The 20,724-nt window shown below is 43.9% G+C and overlaps 1 protein-coding gene across 1 annotated transcript; it reads right to left on the bottom strand.

Annotated features, from left to right (window-relative positions):
• Nucleotides 1-857: 857 nt before the first annotated feature.
• LOC139473574 (uncharacterized) lies at nucleotides 858-15,622 on the bottom strand. Its single transcript, XM_071256229.1, has 2 exons — nucleotides 15,242-15,622; nucleotides 858-3,608 (listed from the first exon to the last, which is right to left on the bottom strand). The coding sequence occupies exon 2, from the start codon at nucleotides 3,532-3,534 to the stop codon at nucleotides 1,600-1,602; it is 1,935 nt and encodes a 644-aa protein (XP_071112330.1). The 5' UTR covers nucleotides 3,535-3,608; nucleotides 15,242-15,622; the 3' UTR covers nucleotides 858-1,599.
• Nucleotides 15,623-20,724: the final 5,102 nt, after the last annotated feature.

Genomic DNA, 20,724 nt, shown 5'->3' with positions numbered 1-20,724 from the left:
AATACATTAATACCGCCCATAGCTTGTTGTGCTTTAAAATGTTTTGTGCCTGTATTTTCTCGCCTGTTTGACTGTCTAAGCTTATTCTGTAATGTGATTACATTGTCCTTTGAGGCGATCGGGTAGCCAAGTGACTAAAGCGTTCGCTCGTCACGCCGAAGACCCGGGTTCGATTCACGACATGGGTACAATGCGTGAAGCCCATTTCTGGTGTCCCTCGTCGTGATATTGCTGGAATATTGTTAAAAGCGGGGAAAAACCTCACTCCCTGACTGACTGACTGACTGACTGACTGACTGACTGACTGTCTGACTGACTGACTGACTGACTGACTGACTCACTCACTGACTCACTGACTGACTCACTGACTGACTAACTGACTGACTGACTCACTGACTCACTGACTCACTGACTCACTCACTCACTCACTCACTCTCTCTCTCACTCACTCACTCACTCACTAACTGACTGACTCACTGACTAACTGACTGACTTACTGACTCACTCACTGACTGACTGACTCACTCACTCACTCACTCACTCACTGACTCACTCACTGACTCACTCACTCACTCACTCACTCACTCACTCACTCACTCACTCACTCTCTCACTCACTCACTCACTCACTCACTCACTCACTCACTCACTCACTCACATTGTCCTTTATCACAAGTGGTACCGGGAGCCAATAACACAAGCAATCCTTCTTCAATGACGCTGAGCAGATTCCACGGGAATCAACATACATACTTGACAAGTATTCCGTGTCATAATGTAGTGAAATTGGATAGTGTTAGTTTCAGAAACATTTTATTGTTAAATCAAATATTGACAATCAATTAAAGATATCCCGAAGAAAGAGATTTACACGGAGTGATAAACAAGCTCTCTCTGTTTTGAAAGGTTTGACAAAACAACACACTTGAATCCCGTCAGTCGCTCGACCATGTTGAACTAGCTATACACACATTAAGCACACGTAATTACACATATAACACACATTTAGAGATAGATCCAACACACGCCTCTTTCTAAAACCATCTTTTCGGGGATATACGGTATACCATATAAAATCACATTGTTTAGGCATTGCAACCCTGTCAACCCGGAAAATATCGGTCTCATTGGAATTGTCCGGAATAACAAATTTCCGGATTAATAAATCATGGGTATGGTGTCTGTCTACTTGTATACATTCGGTACCAAGAGTAGTTGTCCGGAAATTATGTTTCACAGTCTATTTGAAATATAATTCTCTGATATGGACGTAATAATAGCAATAAGTACTGGCCTCGCACAGAAAAGGTCCCTGATTCTGTAGAAGGTAAGGCCTAGGTAAGTCAGTAGGCTTACATGTCACATACGTCACAGCTATGTGCGTGTAAATATAGTTATAGCATGATAATGGAACTACCTGCCACACATGTATATTGTATTAAGAAAATGAAGCATGTTGCCCTTTTCAAATGAAGTTCACGGTTCAACTTGTTACAGTGGATATTCACTTATTGGTGAATACAGACCAGCCTCGATTGAACCACTGAAACATTATTCCACATCTACATGTTTGAAGATGATGTACAATGACCTGCTATTGTCACGATCTTGACAATACCGGCGTGTCTCGCATCGACGTCTGTTCAACGGTCCCTTCAGACTTGACCGTTCGTGATGTCTGTGGGTCGCCGTTGGTCTGCACTTTCGACAAGATGGCGTCGCCATCAATGACGCGGAGTGAGATGGGATTGTTGTCCGTCCCGGGGGGTGCTTGGTGTTCCTCCAGGGCAAACAACGCCTGGATCATGTTTCCTTGGGGTGGGTAGTTCTTCATGTCCAGCTTATACAGAGGTGGGTGACACTGCGGCCGGTATCGACTTGGGACCGACGCCGTTGTGATGATTTTCTGGGTCCTCTCAGTGGGCTCGTTTTTAGCCTCCCCGAACACCTCCAACGTTTTAAAGCCTGTCAACAGGGATATTTTGCTCTTTGGGTCATCAAAAGGTTCTTCAACCTCTTGGGATACTGGTTCTGGTGCTTCTTGAATGACATCATCCACAGTGGCACTTCTTGAAGTATCAGTACCAGGTACGGCTTCAGTCTTACCTATCAATACATTACCTTTACCGCAAGGAGTGCGCTCACCTATTCTGGCACAGTGTTTCTGTTTCTCGAGGTTCTGTTCAATGTGTCTTGGTCGACGGCGGCGTGGAGTAGGCTGGTCTATGGTCAGGTTCACTACAGATGTTGGAGGCATATACTTGGGTCTGGGGGTACTCACGACCTGTGTGTATTTGGGGAAACGTGTAACACTGGCAGGCATTGGGTCCTGTGACATTAGGTAGGGAAACATGTGACGATTGGTCTTTCTGGAATTTGGTGGCCCAGCCAGAGAGTCTGTATCTTGATGACACGTTCCTGCAGCTTCTGCTACAACAGGTCCCAGCATCAAGTTGGTAAAGGGGCTCAACACCACTGTTTCATCCTCAAATGAGTCCATGTGGTTATGCCTGGGCTTTGGGTGAAACAGTCGGGGAAGAGTTCGATGTGTTTCTCGCTGGGTTGGAGGTGAGGATGTGTCGGAAGGTGATCGCTCACCCCTTGCTCGAGATTCACGGTCCATCACCTTCAGCTTCAACACCGACTTCTGCTTCATCCTGTAATAATCTCTATCAATCATGTCCAGCTCCAGGTCCTGAGGCTGCTGCACTGTTTCAGCTCTTAGCTCCCAGTATTGTGCGGGATACATGTCATAAGCCTTCAGATCATTCGACTTGCCGGATTCTTTTGGAAACAAGTTCCGGGTCCTACTAAGCCCAAGACCACGAGCTCGCAGTTGTTCCCTATATGTCTCTTCCATAAGTATCTGCCTAGCGCGGCCAACAAGTTCAGGAGGAACACCAGCGAGACGATGATCCACAGATGCGTCAATATCTAGTTCTTGAGGAATCGGACTCACCGCGGCTTGAGCTAAGGGCAATGTCTTTTCAAGTACCTTTGGTATTTTAGGAAGGACAATTCCGGAATTATCGCCTTTATTCTCAAACTGAATCACATCCTCCTCAAATGCTACCTTTGGATATTCATTTTTTAAACTGGGAAGGTTTTCACAGATATTCGTCGACGCGTAAGTAGTGCTTATCTTTTCTCGTCGTTTTAATGTAGTGAGGTCTTCAAGACTTGATGACTGTCTCACTAAAGTAAGGGTAGGCAACTCAGCAGACTCAAAGTCAAATAACTCAAGAGAACTCTGATGATGAAAGGGAGGCGACTCTGGTCTCTTCTCTGGTCGATATCCCTTGACACGTATGTTCATTTCATGATTGACCTTCTGTTGCAGCGTGGACTCGGTCACCAGCAGGGGAATGTTTGTCCCTGCCTTGTTCCGCTTTGTCTCAGCCTGAGACAGGATTGTGTACAACTCTCGTGGGTTCGTCACGTCCTTCCCATCACCATGGTAACCCGTGAGACGCTGCACCAGCACAGCCCCCCTCTCCACCGAACGCTGGTTGCATTGCTGGACGCCGGACGTCATGGTTAGAAGAGAATTGGTACGTCATCTTGATGCTTTAGAAAGGCCCCCAGAGAAGCAGCAGGGTCGAACACAGTCTGAATAATAAAAAGAAATTGAAACCAGTAATTAAATGCAAACAGGTAATCAAACAATGTAATTTGAATTTTTTGAGAGTAATAAAGAACCAATGCATTATTCGTAATTCAAGAAATGCTTCTAATGTTTTACCCAAGCAATCGCACAACACACAGCCACCATCATATCGATCTATTGAGCCCATGAATGCGAGAATGCCATATCTCCAGACTGTTTGTAGGAGAATTAACCCAAACAGTTCATATTGTAGAGCATTGTCAACACGGCGAGTATCGATATCTCCCTACCTGATTACCTGGACTTACAACTGATTCCTCTATAAGCAGCGAGATTCCAGGTCCTCATGTCCGTGACAGCCTACACCACCACCCGTGGGGAGAGCATTGTGTTTATGTATAACAGGTGCTCGTTTTACCTGAGAAACGGTCACTCAAGTGTGCGCTAGCGTTCCGTGGACTTGGCGCTGTGGGGACAGTTTGGTGTAGGGGAGAGAGGGCGTGTGTATCAGAGACCCTGGGTGGGTGAAAGGATCGGTGGGAGTAAGTGGGAGTCGGTTAGAAGAGAGGTTTAAGTTGAGAGGGGACCATGAGAGAGGGATATTGGTGGAGAAGATGAGAGAGAAGACGCAGTGGGGTCCAGAGACAGACAAACGGACAATTCTGTTCTGTATAGAAGGACAGACAGATGTGTTCTACACAGACAGGCAGACATCCCTGTTATACACAGACATGCAAACAGACAGTCGCTCTCACAGACAGACAGTTTTACATAGACAAACAATCTTTTTCTATACTGACAGTCTTGCTCTCTGCGGACAGACAAACGGACATTCCTGGTCTGCACAGACCGACAGACAGACATTCTTGTTCTACACAGACAGGCAGACAGACATTCTTGTTCTACACAGACAGGTGACCCGTGAAGATACCGGTTAAAATAGGTTTTTAGCAACCTATGCTTGTCGTTAGAGGAGACTGACGATATCGGGTGGTTGGGCTCGCTGACTTGGTTGATGCTCGTCACCGTACCCCAATTGCGTGGATCGATGGTAATGATATCAATCACTGGATTGTCTGGTCCAGACTCGATTATTTACAGACCGAAGTCATGTAGTTGGAATATTGCTGTGTGCAGCGTTAAACAATATACAAACACAGACAGGCAGATAGACAGTCCTGTTCTACACAGACAGACAGACAGACAGACAGACAGTCCTGTTCTAAACAGACAGGCAGAAAGCAACGCCGGTATCCAGGGGTAACCAATCCATGCATTGACACCTCGCTGCCTCTACACACATACACACACAACTTTAGAAATATTTTGCCAGGGACGTTATTGGAGTTTTATTACTTGACAACATTCCAGCGAAACAGATAGCTCTATGCGGCACGACTAACGTAAAACGACGCAGTCGTGATATCAAAAGATTAATTTAGTGAACAAATACGGCACCGATTGATATGAAGTTCTTTGTGTTTCCCCGCGGTAAGAGAGCCTTTGATTGAATAACTGTGAGGGCACGCACTGGGTCAGGGGGACTCTTGTGTTAGTTGTCGCCAGTGTGTTAGAGGGTTCAGCCTGGCGACAGGGCTTTCACTGTTTCATAAATGGTGGTCTGACACTCAGATAAGACTCAACTGTTGAAGTTGAAATGAAACATATAGAGGAAGGGGGGGGGGGGGGGGTGAAGAAAGATAGGAAGGGGGTGGGGAGACGACGACGTAGATAGAGTGAGGAAGGTACACAGAGAGAGACACGGAAAGAGAGACAATGAAAGAGAGTTTCATGTATACGCTGCTGTGACGTTTATGCATCTACTGCTGTGTGAAATTTATGTATACGTCACTGTGTGACATTTATGTTTACAACGATGTGTGACACCTATGTATGTGCTGCTGTGTGACGTTTACGTATACGCTGCTCAGTGACATTTATGTATATGCTGCTGTGTGCCATTTATGTATATGCTGCTGTGCGACATTTAGGTATACGCTGCTCAGTGACATTTATGTATACGCTGCTATGTGACATTTACAAATACGCTGCTGTGTGACATTTATGTGTACTCTTCTGTGTGACATTATGTATACGCTGGTCAGTGACATTTACGTATACTCTGCTGTGTGACATTTAGGTATACGCTGCTCAGTGACATTTATGTATACGCTGCTAGGTGACATTTACATATACGCTGCTGTGTGACATTTATGTGTACACTTCTGTGTGACATTATGTATACGCTGCTCAGTGACATTTATGTATATGCTGCTGTGCAACATTTATGTATATGCTGCTGTGCAACATTTAGGTATACGCTGCTCAGTGACATTTATGTATACGCTGCTCAGTAACATTTATGTATACGCTGCTATGTGACATTTACATATACACTGCTGTCTGACATTTGTGTATGTGTATGCTTCTGAGTGACATTTACGTATACGCTGCTGTGTAACATTTGTGTGTACGCTGCTGTGTGACATTTATGTAAACGCTTCTATGTGACATTTATGTGTACGCTTCCGTGTGACATTTATGTATACGCTGCTCAGTGACATATATGTATACGCTGCAATGTGACATTTACATATACACTGTGTGTGACATTTACGTATACACTGCTGTGTGACATTTATGTGTACGCTTCTGTGTGACAATTGTGTATACGCTGCTCAGTGACATTTATGAATACGCTGCAATGTGACATTTACATATACACCGCTGTGTGACATTTATGTATACGTTGCTATGTGACATTTACGTATACGCTGCTGTGAGACATTTACGTATACGTTGCTGTGTGACATTTATGTATACACTGCTATGTGACATTTACATATACACTGTGTGTGACATTTATGTATATGCTGCTGTGTGACATTGATGTACATGCTGCTGTGTGACATTTGTGTAAACGCTGCTGTGTGGCATTTATGTAAACGCTACTGTGTGACATTTATGTACACGTTGCTTTGTGACATTATATACACGCTGCTCAGTGACATATATGTATACGCTGCTGTGTGACATTTATGTATACGCTGCTATGAGACATTAAAATATAGACTGTGTGTGACATTTATGCATATGCTGATGAGTGACATTTATGTACATGCTGATGTGTGACATTTGTGAAAACGCTGCTGTGTGGCATTTATGTAAACGCTGCTGTGTGATATTTATGTATACGCTGCTGTGTGATATTTATGTATATGCTGCTGTGTGACATTTATGTAAACGCTGCTATATGATATTTATGTAAACGCTGCTGTGTGATATTTATGTAAACGCTGCTATATGATATTTATGTAAACGCTGCTGTGTGATATTTATGTATATGCTGCTGTATGACATTTATGTATATGCTGTGACTTGTATGTATATGCTGCTGTGTGACATGTATGTACATGCTGCTGTGTGACATTTATGTATATGCTGCTGTGTACTATTTTTATATACGCTGCTGTGTGACTTTTATGTATACGCTTTTGTGACATTTATATAGTATGCTGCTGTGTGATATTTATGTATTCGCTGCTGTGTGACATTTATGTATATGCTGTTGTGTGACATTTATATATGCTCTGCTGTTTGACTTTTATGTATACACTGCTGTGTGACATTTATATATACGCTGCTGTGAGACATTTATATATACGCTGCTGTGTGACATTTAAATGTACGCCGCTGCGTGATATGTATATTTAGTCCGCCGTGTAAAATTTATATGTCCGCTGCTGTGTGACATTTATGTAAATGCTGCTGTGTGACATTGTGTGACGTCTATATATGCGCCGCTCTCTATGTACCAATCTGAGGATTGGACAAATACAAAAGCAGTATTGTGCTTTATATACCACTCAAGTTTTGTAAGGGACTTTGAGACATTGAAGCATTCCTGGTGCAAGAGGAAATAAAACATTATTATTCAGATGTATCATGTTCTGATAAAACTGTCCCAGTGAAAAGCTGAGGAATATACATATAAATCTCACTCGTCTTAGTCTTATTCTCTGTAAGCTGATTAAATGAGATAATTACCTGTGAGCTTGGCCTTTCAACAATCCCGATAAACCACTTAGTGTCGCAAAATAGCTTATATATTTCCACAAGTTATCTAACTTGCGCTACAGGGACACGTATGGGCACACATTACCGATCTTATGACACAGAGAGTTATGGGAGGGGGTTTTGTGGTTAGGGGGGGGGGGGGGGGGGGCGGGCTGAGTTATGAATCCTCATAGTCACATAAATGAACATTTGATATACCCCCCGAAGCCTCTATCAACATGATCAGTTCTTTATGCTTTGATATTAAACATATACTCAGAACGTCCGATCACAGATAAAAAACAAGATCGAGTCCAGCATGATAGAATGACTCCCCCTCCCCTCTCCCCTCCCTCAACCCTCCTGTCCATTGTTGGATATCGACCAGACAAATAGAAGATTACGGTAAGATATTGACAAATAATTGATTCAGTTAATCGAAGACCAATCTGGAGGCGTGTAACGTGACATTAGCGACAGCTGTCTGGCATTAGGTTACACCCTGGACAAGCTCCCAGACAACACTGCTATATAGCGTTCTTATGGCCGTCATGTCCGCTTTACCATGTCACACAAACAGTCTCACTGAAGGAATTTGATGTACAGTAAACTACGGTTATAACGAACACGCTTATAACGAATTGACGGATATAACGAACTTACTTTTTTGGTCCCGACTATTTGCTGTGGTTATGCTGTATATATGCTTATAACGAACTACGGTTATAACGAACTAACATTAGAAGTCCCTTTGAGTTCGTTATAACCGTAGTTTACTGTATTGCGATAATCATCCAAATCACGATGTTATCCATAATTGCGAGATGCAGAAAATCAGATGTCGGAATTTATCGCCTACAGCGGTTACTAGGCTGCGCAAACAACATGCTACTCATCCACGTCATTTGACGAGGCGAACAACAGAACGCACTTCGTAGATTTTTCTCAGTAAGGACAGAATATATAATCAGAAAACATGGGCGATATTGATTGAATGGAATATTGATTTTTAGTCAAACTACGAAGCAGCTTTTATATCGTACCTGAGTAGTTATCCCACTATATGGAAAGGTGGTGTAGTGATGTAGTTTAAGCCACTGTCCGAGTCGTGTAAGTGTCCGAGCGCACCTGTCCTATAAAACCTCTCGTTTCACAGGTAACAGGACTGGTGTCAGGGTAAGTGTGAGACAGGCTTCCCACCTGTTCCATCGACCTGCAACCTTGCTGGCAATATCGCCCTGGCGCTCACTCCTCCGGGTCACCTCTTGTCACAGACGCTACTCACACTGATCATTTCGTGTCAGAGACTCCACTCGCACCGATCATCTCGTGTGGGAAGCTCTCTGTACTAAGGGTCGAACCAGGGACAGAACGAAGTCCAATTACCTAAATCTGAATCTCTAAAGCGTAAACAAACCCGCATTTACATGCCATTTGGTCCGACTGGTTTGCGATTAGCGAGGCGTGTTGTGCACACTTGGACAGGAGAATGTGGGGAACGTGCTCACGGACCTGTTAATCATTCTCGGGAGATTAACATGCGCAGTCGTGTTATATAACAGTTTACCTGTACTGGACCCTGTATCGCTTGACGCCAATGACACAACTTGCTGTGTAGAGTAGTGTCCCCTTATTTTTCAGGATCCGTTCATCGTGGATTTGTATAACGATCCATGGTTGTGTCCGTTACATTTTGTCTGTTTTGTCATTTGACATTTGCCTATTTGTGATGCTTTGGACTCTCCTCCCAAATTAAGACTGCCTCAATCTTTTGTGAGTAAGATTGTTGTATCGTGGTTTACGTCGTTAACTCTATAATACAGTGAATAGGTGAGTGAATGGTGGTTAACGCCGCAGTCAGCCATTATAAGCCTGTAAACAATCGAGTCTAATCCAGACATGAGCAACGATCCACGCCAAGGTTTGTCTGATCCAGACTCGAACATTTACAGTTGGCCGTGATATAGCTAGTATTATATACTGCTGACTGCGACGTTAAACAACATTCACTCACTCTGTACTTGAAAAACTGTATTTATCAGTTGAAGTGAATGAGAGTAGAAATGGCGCGCCGGAACACGCATGTTGCCACCAAATCGGCGCCCTGAAAACAAATGACCGCCTATTCTGTTTTGTGAGGGGGCACGGGTGGCCCAGTCGTCTAAGGCGCCGCGATTCGCTGTGCAGAGTTGAGTCCCTTGGGCACGCCAGAAACCTATGATTGTGGGTTCGAATCCCGGTTCGCCCCGATTATGTTTCTAGGTTTGTCAGCACCATACCCGTGCTCGTGGGTTTCACCGAAGTGGTAAACGTCTGAGACCTGCATCACTTCGGGCTTTCCTCCCACATTAAGCTGACACGCCGCGATATGACTGGAATACTGTTAAAAGCGGCGTTAAACCAAACTCACTCACTCACTCACTCTGTTTTGTGATATATCGCGATCTTCCACCTTTTGGAAATATCCACATATGACTCTGGTCTTATAATGCTAATTGTCTAGGATATGGCCCTCACCTGCAGAAACTGTTGGTACACAAACACTATATTCTACTCCAGATGGTTGCAGGTGCTGCGGCGTATCGTTTGATGCAAGGAAGTAGGTAAGTTTATTGCGGGGTAGTCAAATACCTGAGTGTCATGGAACAGCTACGGTGAGGTGGAATGGGGTTTAACGTCGCGTCCAAGATTATTGCACTTATATAGCGATGTGCATGCACGTGTATGTATGTGGCTGCTTGTACTAGTCCGGACTGATGCCGATTTATAGTGCTACCTCACTGAGATACGATGCCGCAGTTTAACATGAATACCCCACTCAGACACAGTATACTGACTCCGAGCCGACCAGTCCTTGTTGTAGCCCCTTAATGCCCAGCGCCAGACAGGGTAACAACAAGTACCATTTTTTACGTCTTTTGGTATGACACATCGAACCCCGGACCTTCCGCTCTCCGGGCGGACGCTCTACCACAAGACCACGGAGGCGGTCGGAAAAGCTACGGAATATTCAATTAGATAATTGATTTCGGTTTCTGTATTCGAACGTTTTATGTCATTTTGAAAAAAGAACTAATTTATGGGGAAATATACGGTAAGCTGTCCTTGACCCTTTCCCAGGTGTATCATTATATTGTATTCTAAACCTAGAATCGTCAGCACCATATCCGTGCTCGAAGGTTTCGCCAAAGTGGTAAACGTTTAAAACCTGCATCATCTCTTGCTTTCCTCCCACATAAAGCTGACACGGTGTGAATTAACAAAAATAGTATTCAAAGCGGCGTTTAACTAAAATCACTCACTCGCGAATTTCTGTCCTCTAATCTACCAGACGAAAGAAAGTAACACTTCGAACGTTCTCAAAACATTACTTGGCCGAAAAGGCCCGTGAAGATACCGGGGTAGAATAGGTCTTCAGCAACCCATGCTTGTCGTAAAAGGCGACTAACGGGATCGGGTGGTCAGGCTCGCTGACTTGGTTGATGCATGTCATCGATCCCAATTGCGTGGATCGATGCTCATGATATCAATCACTGGATTCTCTGGTCCAGACTCGATTATTTACAGACCGCCGTCATATAGCTGGAATATTGCTGAGTGCGGCGTTAAACAACAAACCAACCAACCAACTTGGCCGAAAACAGTCGCCGAAACACAGACACTTAAGGCCCAAAGCACAACTCGTATACGGTATCAAATACTTCACCGTTGAATAGCCATTCTTATTTGTTTCATTATAAGCCATCCTCAAACATGGGTGTATATTTTCTTTCACCCGGGAGTATAGGATATTGGTGTTCTGCCTTGACGTCAACTCGGTGAAAAGCCCATATGACAAATCACGTGTATTATATTGAATAGCGGCATGATCAAAGACCCTCGCACCTCACCTAATCTCAAGTTCAATCTGCAGCCATTCTGTGAGCCCACCAACGAGCAACACATAGTCTCTCAAATAAGTAATGTATACTTTAGGATTAAATAACAATTCGATAATGGAACTCTGGAGTATAATGGAATTCTCAAAGTCTCTTAATTTCAGCAAGACTGAAAGGTGATGAAACAGGCTGCTGACGCTGAGAAGAAGATGACAATGGACATTTTTGTTATTAATCATATGCTCTGGCGTCTGTATGAAAGATTACGATCAGTGTTGATGGGACCGTTGCATGGTGACCTGGACGTTAGTGAGTTTATATGGTAATCAGTTTGTTATTGATTGCCATGTTCTTATCAAAATGAAATTAAACTATAAAAAAATTGACAGCAAAATGATAGATATCGAAAAACATAGTTAAAGTCACGGCACGAACACGTCAGACGAAACATATTGCACGGACAGGTTTGAAACTAAGACTGGATGTGCGCCGTTATTTATACGGATCTGTTGAGAAATATTCCTTTTTCGCACGCAACTTATCTGATCGTCATTCCGCTGTATTGACTCGTGGATAAATATAAACATGGCAAGATTTCAATCAAGCGATCGCGTTACAAAGTGAACAACGGTTATTGAGTGTGCGGAGGGCTGTCTATTAAGGTTTGAGTATGTATGAATTATGCATGCGCATGTATGACTTATGCATGCGTATATCCTACTGCATTACACGGAAACGTGTCTCCCGCGTTGTTTACATTGTAATGATTTTATTTTCGATTAGCCGTACTTCCGCTGTTCCTTCTGAATAAGTATCACGCCCTTCATATTTAGTGAGCGGGTTGATTGTTACGCCGCTTTTAGCGTTATTCTGGCTTATCACGATAGGGTGCACCAGTAATCGACTTCACACAATTGGGGAATCGAACCCGGTGTTCGGCGTGACGGGCTAACACTTTATATACTGTGCTACACAACTACCTTTCCGGGGTCATATGTTTTAGACAAGCTTGTCATGGGGATCTCGTATATGATTACTTACAGGACAAAAAGGTCACATGTACTTTTTCATTTTGCAGTTGTACTATCTTGATGGGACATTATTTGCTTTCCGCTGAAAAAAACTTTCAATTTGTTGACGTCATTTTCATTTATGTTTCGTCTGCTTTCTCAGACAGGAGAACAGGCTGTTAACTTTGCAATAGGCCCCATTGAGCCCAGTCAAATAGAACACATACCTTGCATATACTGCCTATTTCAAGAGACGTTTTAAATTTCTTTGTTTTGTAGCATTTTGTTGTGTCCGTAGCCCATGAGATGTTTATGATGAGTTTGAGACAAAACCGGTGGTAACTAAGAAAAACGATTTTCAGGCATAAAAGTGCTAATATAGACCTTTTATTTTCTTACACCACTAAGCACTTTAATTGCTCTTGATATTTCAACAAAAGTGCAACATAAATGTGACCCCTGATTGTGACCAGGGCCCACTTGCACTAACCGATCTTAGCGCTAAGATGATCGTAACTCCCATACTTTAACATAGGCTTACAATGGTCGTAGCGCTAAGATCGCTTTGTGCATGTGGGCCCTGGTCGTTCGTCACTGGAGTCATTTGTTTTTCTCAAGAATAAGACACTGTGGCTCTTCTTTTTAAACATGATGACCATGGCTACTTACATATCTATCATCCGATTAAAAAGTCTAAATCTAAAGATTACTGAAAAAACAATATGTTAAATGCTGGTGTCCTTATTGATAACATGTTCATAGGTTGGGGAAAGACATTTAGGCAAGAAGTAGGCATCCACCTGGGCACCAATTGTGCTTCCCTTCTTGTTGATCTGTTTCTTCATGAACATGTGTCGGAATTTATGCTCGGAATGGTAAAATCGAAACAAGATAATTTGGCCAGTTTAATTTATAAGCGTCAGGTATATCGATGATCTGTTATCGTTCAATGATCATTAAATAACCAATTCGCTTCCACTGCTGTACCCGCCTGAGCTAGAAATATAAGAGACCGCAATGGGGATCGCAATGGCAATGGGAATCGACTCTACCATAGAGAAAGGCACTGGGGATCTACCCTTCCCTTGACGAAGGCACTGGAGATTTACCCCACCCTAGAAGGAGGCACTGGGGATCTACCCTTCCCTTGACGAAGGCACTGGAGATTTACCCCACCCTAGAAGGAGGCACTGGGGATCTACCCTTCCCTTGACGAAGGCACTGGAGATTTACCCCACCCTAGAAGGAGGCACTGGGGATCTACCCTTCCCTTGACGAAGGCACTGGATATTTACCCCACCCTAGAAGGAGGCACTGGGGATATACCCTTCCCTTGACGAAGGCACTGGAGATTTACCCCACCCTAGAAGGAGGCACTGGGGATATACCCTTCCCTTGACGAAGGCACTGGAGATTTACCCCACCCTAGAAGGAGGCACTGGGGATATACCCTTCCCTTGACGAAGGCACTGGAGATTTACCCCACCCTAGAAGGAGGCACTGGGGATATACCCTTCCCTTGACGAAGGCACTTGAGATTTACCGCACCCTAGAAGGAGGCACTGGGGATATACCCTTCCCTTGACGAAGGCACTGGAGATTTACCCCACCCTAGAAGGAGGCACTGGGGATATACCTTTCCCTGGACGAAGGCACTGGGGATACTCCTTACTCTAGAAGAAGGTAGTTGGGATCAACCCCATCCTAGAAGAAGGCAGTGGAGATCTACCCTACCTTAGAAGAAGGCACTGTGTTTCAACCCTACCCTTGACGAAGGCACTGGAGATCGACCCTTCCCTAGAAGAAGGCGCTGGAGATCGACCCTTCTCTAGAAGAAGGCACTGGAGATCTACCCTACCCTAGAAGAAGGCACTTGAGATCTACCCTCCCTTAGAAGACGGCACCGTGGATCGACCGAATCCTTGACAAAGGCACTGGGATGTACCCTACCCTAGAAGAAGGCACAGGAGTTCTACCCTACCCTAGAAGAGGGCACTGGAGATCTACCCTACCTTAGAAGAAGTCACTGGGTTTCTACCCTACCCTTGAAGAAGTCACTGGGGATATAGCCTACCCTAGAAGAAGGTACTGGAGATCTACCCTTCCGTAGAAGAAGGCACTGGGGATCTACCCTTCCCTAAAAGAAGCACTTGAGATCTACCCTCCCTTAGAAGACGGTACTGTGGATCGACCCAATCCTTGACAAAGGCACTGGGATGTACCCTACCCTAGAAGAAGTCATTTGGATATGATGTATATAATGTATAATGTACTGTGAAACATAATGCAGTGAGGGCCTACCTTACCCTCGGATTCTGGCGACGGTATGGACGTTATCGTGCATCTGATCCACACATCTTGCATGATGCCTTATAATATATAGGTGTATGTAGTCCTCCACGTCGAGCGGAAAACTCAGTAGCAATGTAAATCAATAAGATCTTCCATATAATGTGTACTCAAATCTCACAAAAGCCTCATGTTACCTTGGATTTCCTTCCACAGAGAATGTTCCAAACACTCAAACTGACGCTCAGTACATTTATCGCCTTGCCCGTGGGTTGGAACAATGACATAGGAACCACACCTAGACGTCTCTCCGATAAATCACCCCTGCCCCCTACTCTGCCAGAACTCGACCACCTGTACCCCCTCACCCCCTGTAGCGTTTCTACCTGTAATTTGACTCACCTGAGCTTCAGAGGATGCGTGCCGAACAATCATGTTGGAATTAATTGGGTGACTGTTCAGCTGTGAAATACCCGTGATCAAAGCTTGTTCTTGTGTCTCTGCAGGTCTTTCCTCGCTAGCCCCCTATTTTCCTTGGGGAGGGTAATCCGTGAGAAATAGCCAGAGTCCCAATGTTCACACGTTTACCAGGCCTGACGGTCACCCAACCTTTGAGTACTACCCAAAGCGCACCGTGTCTCAATACACCTTCCCATTGTGCAGCATGTATGCAAGTACATCAAGGAAACGTCGACATTTGCGTATCATATGACTTAGGTACTCTGTTCGTCTAGTATTGCCGTTAACTCCTTCTCCGTCACAGGACCCTCCGTCACTGGCAATATCACGTAAACAGCTAGAATCACGTAGTGACACGGTCCACGAACAGTGTTATATAGCTAATATACCGCATTGTATTTTTATACCGCCAATAACACTTAGCTAAACATATCATGAATAACCTTTAACGGACGTTTTCTGAGATATTGGTAGCGCCTTGGCAACTTTCCTTCCGACGTGAGCGCATGTCACGCGAACTTTCTATAACCTATTGTACACATTGAAAGGGATTGCCAGAGCGACATTCTAATCGCTGCTTACGTATATTTTTTCACACAATAACCATTGACTTGAACACAAAGAGCCGACTGATAAATCAGCCGCGTTGATAGATGATCGAAAGGCGCTTGCTTTGGCCTGGAAGTTAACGACTCCGAACCACTCGAAGACGTTATTCTGCAGCTCCTCACAGCGCGGTCCCTGTGGAGAGCCTCGGTAATCGGTGAATAATTGTTGCGTATTCCCGCACGTGCAGGTCACGTAGCCGGGCCACTGTGATTGAACGGAGGTATTGATAGGGGTTTCCTCCTCAAACACAATTAATCAATGTCATTCATTCTTATACATTTCAAACACCCATTGAAAGACAACAATCACGCACAGGTTTTGTTCAATCTTAAGTGTGTTTCCATGTATGACGTAACAATGATCTATTCTATTGGATATAGTAACTGATTGCAATTTCATATATATCCTCCCCTCAACAACATATTTTTTTCAGCCTACATGAGTTTTACAATATTGTAAAATAAATTTTCTTTTTGTGCATTTGTTTGGTATGTTTGGTGTGGTTTGTCTATGTTTGTAATTGCATATCAACGAATGTTTGGAACACTGTGCATGTTGACATATTTACAATTTATCAGAGCTGCGGTGATTATGTTGGATACATGATACATATGTACTTGCGGTTTGATTAAGTGATGAAAATATACGAAAATACATATTGCACATGCTGGTATATTTGTATATGACTCTATAGACCTGGTTAAAACCAATCGTTATAATGATGTATCACTAAGGAGCCTTGTAGTTAAAGCGTTCGCTCGTCATGCCGAAGGACCGGGTTCGCTTCAAGCATCGTCTTCATACCTTGTACTCGCCTATATTGTACTCGTGTTTACAGGGATCTGAGGAGTGGGACTATTACAGCGTCATGCATCGTCTACATACCTTGTACTCGTATTTACAGGGATCTGAGGTATGGGACTATTACAGCGTCAAGCATTGTCTACATACCTTGTACTCGTGTTTACAGGGATCTGAGGTATGGGACTATTACAGCGTCAAGCATTGTCTACATACCTTGTACTCATGTTTACAGGGATCTGAGGAGTGGGACTATTACAGCGTCATGCATCGTCTACATACCTTGTACTCGTATTTACAGGGATCTGAGGTATGGGACTATTACAGCGTCAAGCATTGTCTACATACCTTGTACTCGTGTTTACAGGGATCTGAGGTATGGGACTATTACAGCGTCAAGCATTGTCTACATACCTTGTACTCGTGTTTACAGGGATCTGAGGTTTGGGACTATTACAGCGTCAAGCATTGTCTACATACCTTGTACTCGTGTTTACAGGGATCTGAGGTATGGGACTATTACAGCGTCAAGCATTGTCTACATACCTTGTACTCATGTTTACAGGGATCTGAGGAGTGGGACTATTACAGCGTCATGCATCGTCTACATACCTTGTACTCGTATTTACAGGGATCTGAGGTATGGGACTATTACAGCGTCAAGCATTGTCTACATACCTTGTACTCGTGTTTACAGGGATCTGAGGTATGGGACTATTACAGCGTCAAGCATTGTCTGCATACCTTGTACTCGTGTTTACAGGGATCTGAGGTTTGGGACTATTACAGCGTCAAGCATTGTCTACATACCTTGTACTCGTGTTTACAGGGATCTGAGGTTTGGGACTATTACAGCGTCAAGCATTGTCTACATACCTTGTACTCGTGTTTACAGGGATCTGAGGTATGGGACTATTACAGCGTCAAGCATTGTCTACATACCTTGTACTCGTGTTTACAGGGATCTGAGGAGTGGGACTATTACAGCGTCAAGCATTGTCTACATACCTTGTACTCGTGTTTACAGGGATCTGAGGTTTGGGACTATTACAGCGTCAAGCATTGTCTACATACCTTGTACTCGTGTTTACAGGGATCTGAGGTATGGGACTATTACAGCGTCAAGCATTGTCTACATACCTTGTACTCGTGTTTACAGGGATCTGAGGAGTGGGACTATTACAGCATCAAGCATTGTCTACATACCTTGTACTCGTGTTTACAGGGATCTGAGGTTTGGGACTATTACAGCGTCAAGCATTGTCTACATACCTTGTACTCGTGTTTACAGGGATCTGAGGTATGGGACTATTACAGCGTCAAGCATTGTCTACATACCTTGTACTCGTGTTTACAGGGATCTGAGGTTTGGGACTATTACAGCGTCAAGCATTGTCTACATACCTTGTACTCGTGTTTACAGGGATCTGAGGTATGGGACTATTACAGCGTCAAGCATTGTCTACATACCTTGTACTCATGTTTACAGGGATCTGAGGAGTGGGACTATTACAGCGTCATGCATCGTCTACATACCTTGTACTCGTATTTACAGGGATCTGAGGTATGGGACTATTACAGCGTCAAGCATTGTCTACATACCTTGTACTCGTGTTTACAGGGATCTGAGGTATGGGACTATTACAGCGTCAAGCATTGTCTGCATACCTTGTACTCGTGTTTACAGGGATCTGAGGTTTGGGACTATTACAGCGTCAAGCATTGTCTACATACCTTGTACTCGTGTTTACAGGGATCTGAGGTTTGGGACTATTACAGCGTCAAGCATTGTCTACATACCTTGTACTCGTGTTTACAGGGATCTGAGGTATGGGACTATTACAGCGTCAAGCATTGTCTACATACCTTGTACTCGTGTTTACAGGGATCTGAGGAGTGGGACTATTACAGCGTCAAGCATTGTCTACATACCTTGTACTCGTGTTTACAGGGATCTGAGGTTTGGGACTATTACAGCGTCAAGCATTGTCTACATACCTTGTACTCGTGTTTACAGGGATCTGAGGTATGGGACTATTACAGCGTCAAGCATTGTCTACATACCTTGTACTCATGTTTACAGGGATCTGAGGAGTGGGACTATTACAGCGTCATGCATCGTCTACATACCTTGTACTCGTATTTACAGGGATCTGAGGTATGGGACTATTACAGCGTCAAGCATTGTCTACATACCTTGTACTCGTGTTTACAGGGATCTGAGGTATGGGACTATTACAGCGTCAAGCATTGTCTGCATACCTTGTACTCGTGTTTACAGGGATCTGAGGTTTGGGACTATTACAGCGTCAAGCATTGTCTACATACCTTGTACTCGTGTTTACAGGGATCTGAGGTTTGGGACTATTACAGCGTCAAGCATTGTCTACATACCTTGTACTCGTGTTTACAGGGATCTGAGGTATGGGACTATTACAGCGTCAAGCATTGTCTACATACCTTGTACTCGTGTTTACAGGGATCTGAGGAGTGGGACTATTACAGCGTCAAGCATTGTCTACATACCTTGTACTCGTGTTTACAGGGATCTGAGGTTTGGGACTATTACAGCGTCAAGCATTGTCTACATACCTTGTACTCGTGTTTACAGGGATCTGAGGTATGGGACTATTACAGCGTCAAGCATTGTCTACATACCTTGTACTCGTGTTTACAGGGATCTGAGGAGTGGGACTATTACAGCATCAAGCATTGTCTACATACCTTGTACTCGTGTTTACAGGGATCTGAGGTTTGGGACTATTACAGCGTCAAGCATTGTCTGCATACCTTGTACTCGTGTTTACAGGGATCTGAGGTATGGGAATATTACAGCGTCAAGCATTGTCTGCATACCTTGTACTCGTGTTTACAGGGATCTGAGGTGTGGGGCTATTTTACTTATGGCGATGTTTTCGTTGAAACTATCATGCAGGGCGGTACCGAATCAGTGCTAATTTAGCTTTACAAAGGTCCATGTTTGTTTAAAGTTGGCACATGTGGTACCATTATGCAAGACATAGAAAGGTTGTTTATTTCCCCATTGCTCTGAATATAATACTCAAGACGTCATTGAACTGCAGACTAAGGGTTATTGATATCAAACAGGGCATACATTAATGCTGCTAGCTTTCCCAAAAACAGTAAATCGGGTATGTGAGTGAGTGAGTTTTCTCGATCTTACGTTTCTCTTAGCAATATTCCAGCACTATCACGACAGCGGACATCATAAATGGGCTTCACATATTGTACCCATGTGAGGAAGCATTGGTCCGTTTGTTGGCTTGGCCTCATTAGTTTTTCGGTTTATTTAAACATAAACCCAAACAAAATTGGTTGGTTTGCCACCAAAGCCACGGAATCACTGGCAAAATAATTATATAGACATACAAGGTCCTCTTTCATATACGATCAATATATCAGTGACACACACCGCCTCATCTTAAAGGGCTTAGCTCGGCGCCAGGGATTACACACATTGTAAAGAATATTGACTTCCAACACTCCTTTCAAGAAGTACTAGACACGGGTCAATTGGCAGTACGGTAAAGCTTTTTCAAAACGCTCAAATACCCCTAGTCTTGTTGATTGCCAACCCCAGCTGTATGATGCATATCGAGCTTACGTGTACAGATTCTTCTAATTACCTCTAATTTTCAAACAGGGCATAATTACAACGACTGACAAATGGAAACTTGAAAGTGGAACCTCTTCATGACGCTTTCCAGCGGGCCGACGGTGTAGCTACATTTCATAGATTTTACTAACGCATCAAGCAATTTATGCTTCATGATGCTTGGTTGGTGGGTTTGTTGTTTCACGCCGCACTCAGCAATATTCCAGCTATATGACGGCGGTCTGTAAATAAAAAGTCTGGACCAGACAATCCAAGAGATTGATATCATGAACATCGATCCACGCAATTGTGATCGATGACATGCTTCAACCAAATCAGCGAGCCTGACCACCCGATCCCGTTAGTCGTCTCTTTCGACAAGCATAGTCGCCTTTACGGC

The sequence above is a fragment of the Haliotis cracherodii genome, unplaced genomic scaffold, assembly GCF_022045235.1.
Source record: "Haliotis cracherodii isolate W230 unplaced genomic scaffold, xgHalCrac1.p SCAF_3, whole genome shotgun sequence".
NCBI lineage: Eukaryota > Metazoa > Mollusca > Gastropoda > Lepetellida > Haliotidae > Haliotis > Haliotis cracherodii.
Note: the sequence above shows the minus strand (reverse complement) of the source record. Positions and strands in the feature narration are given on the sequence as shown.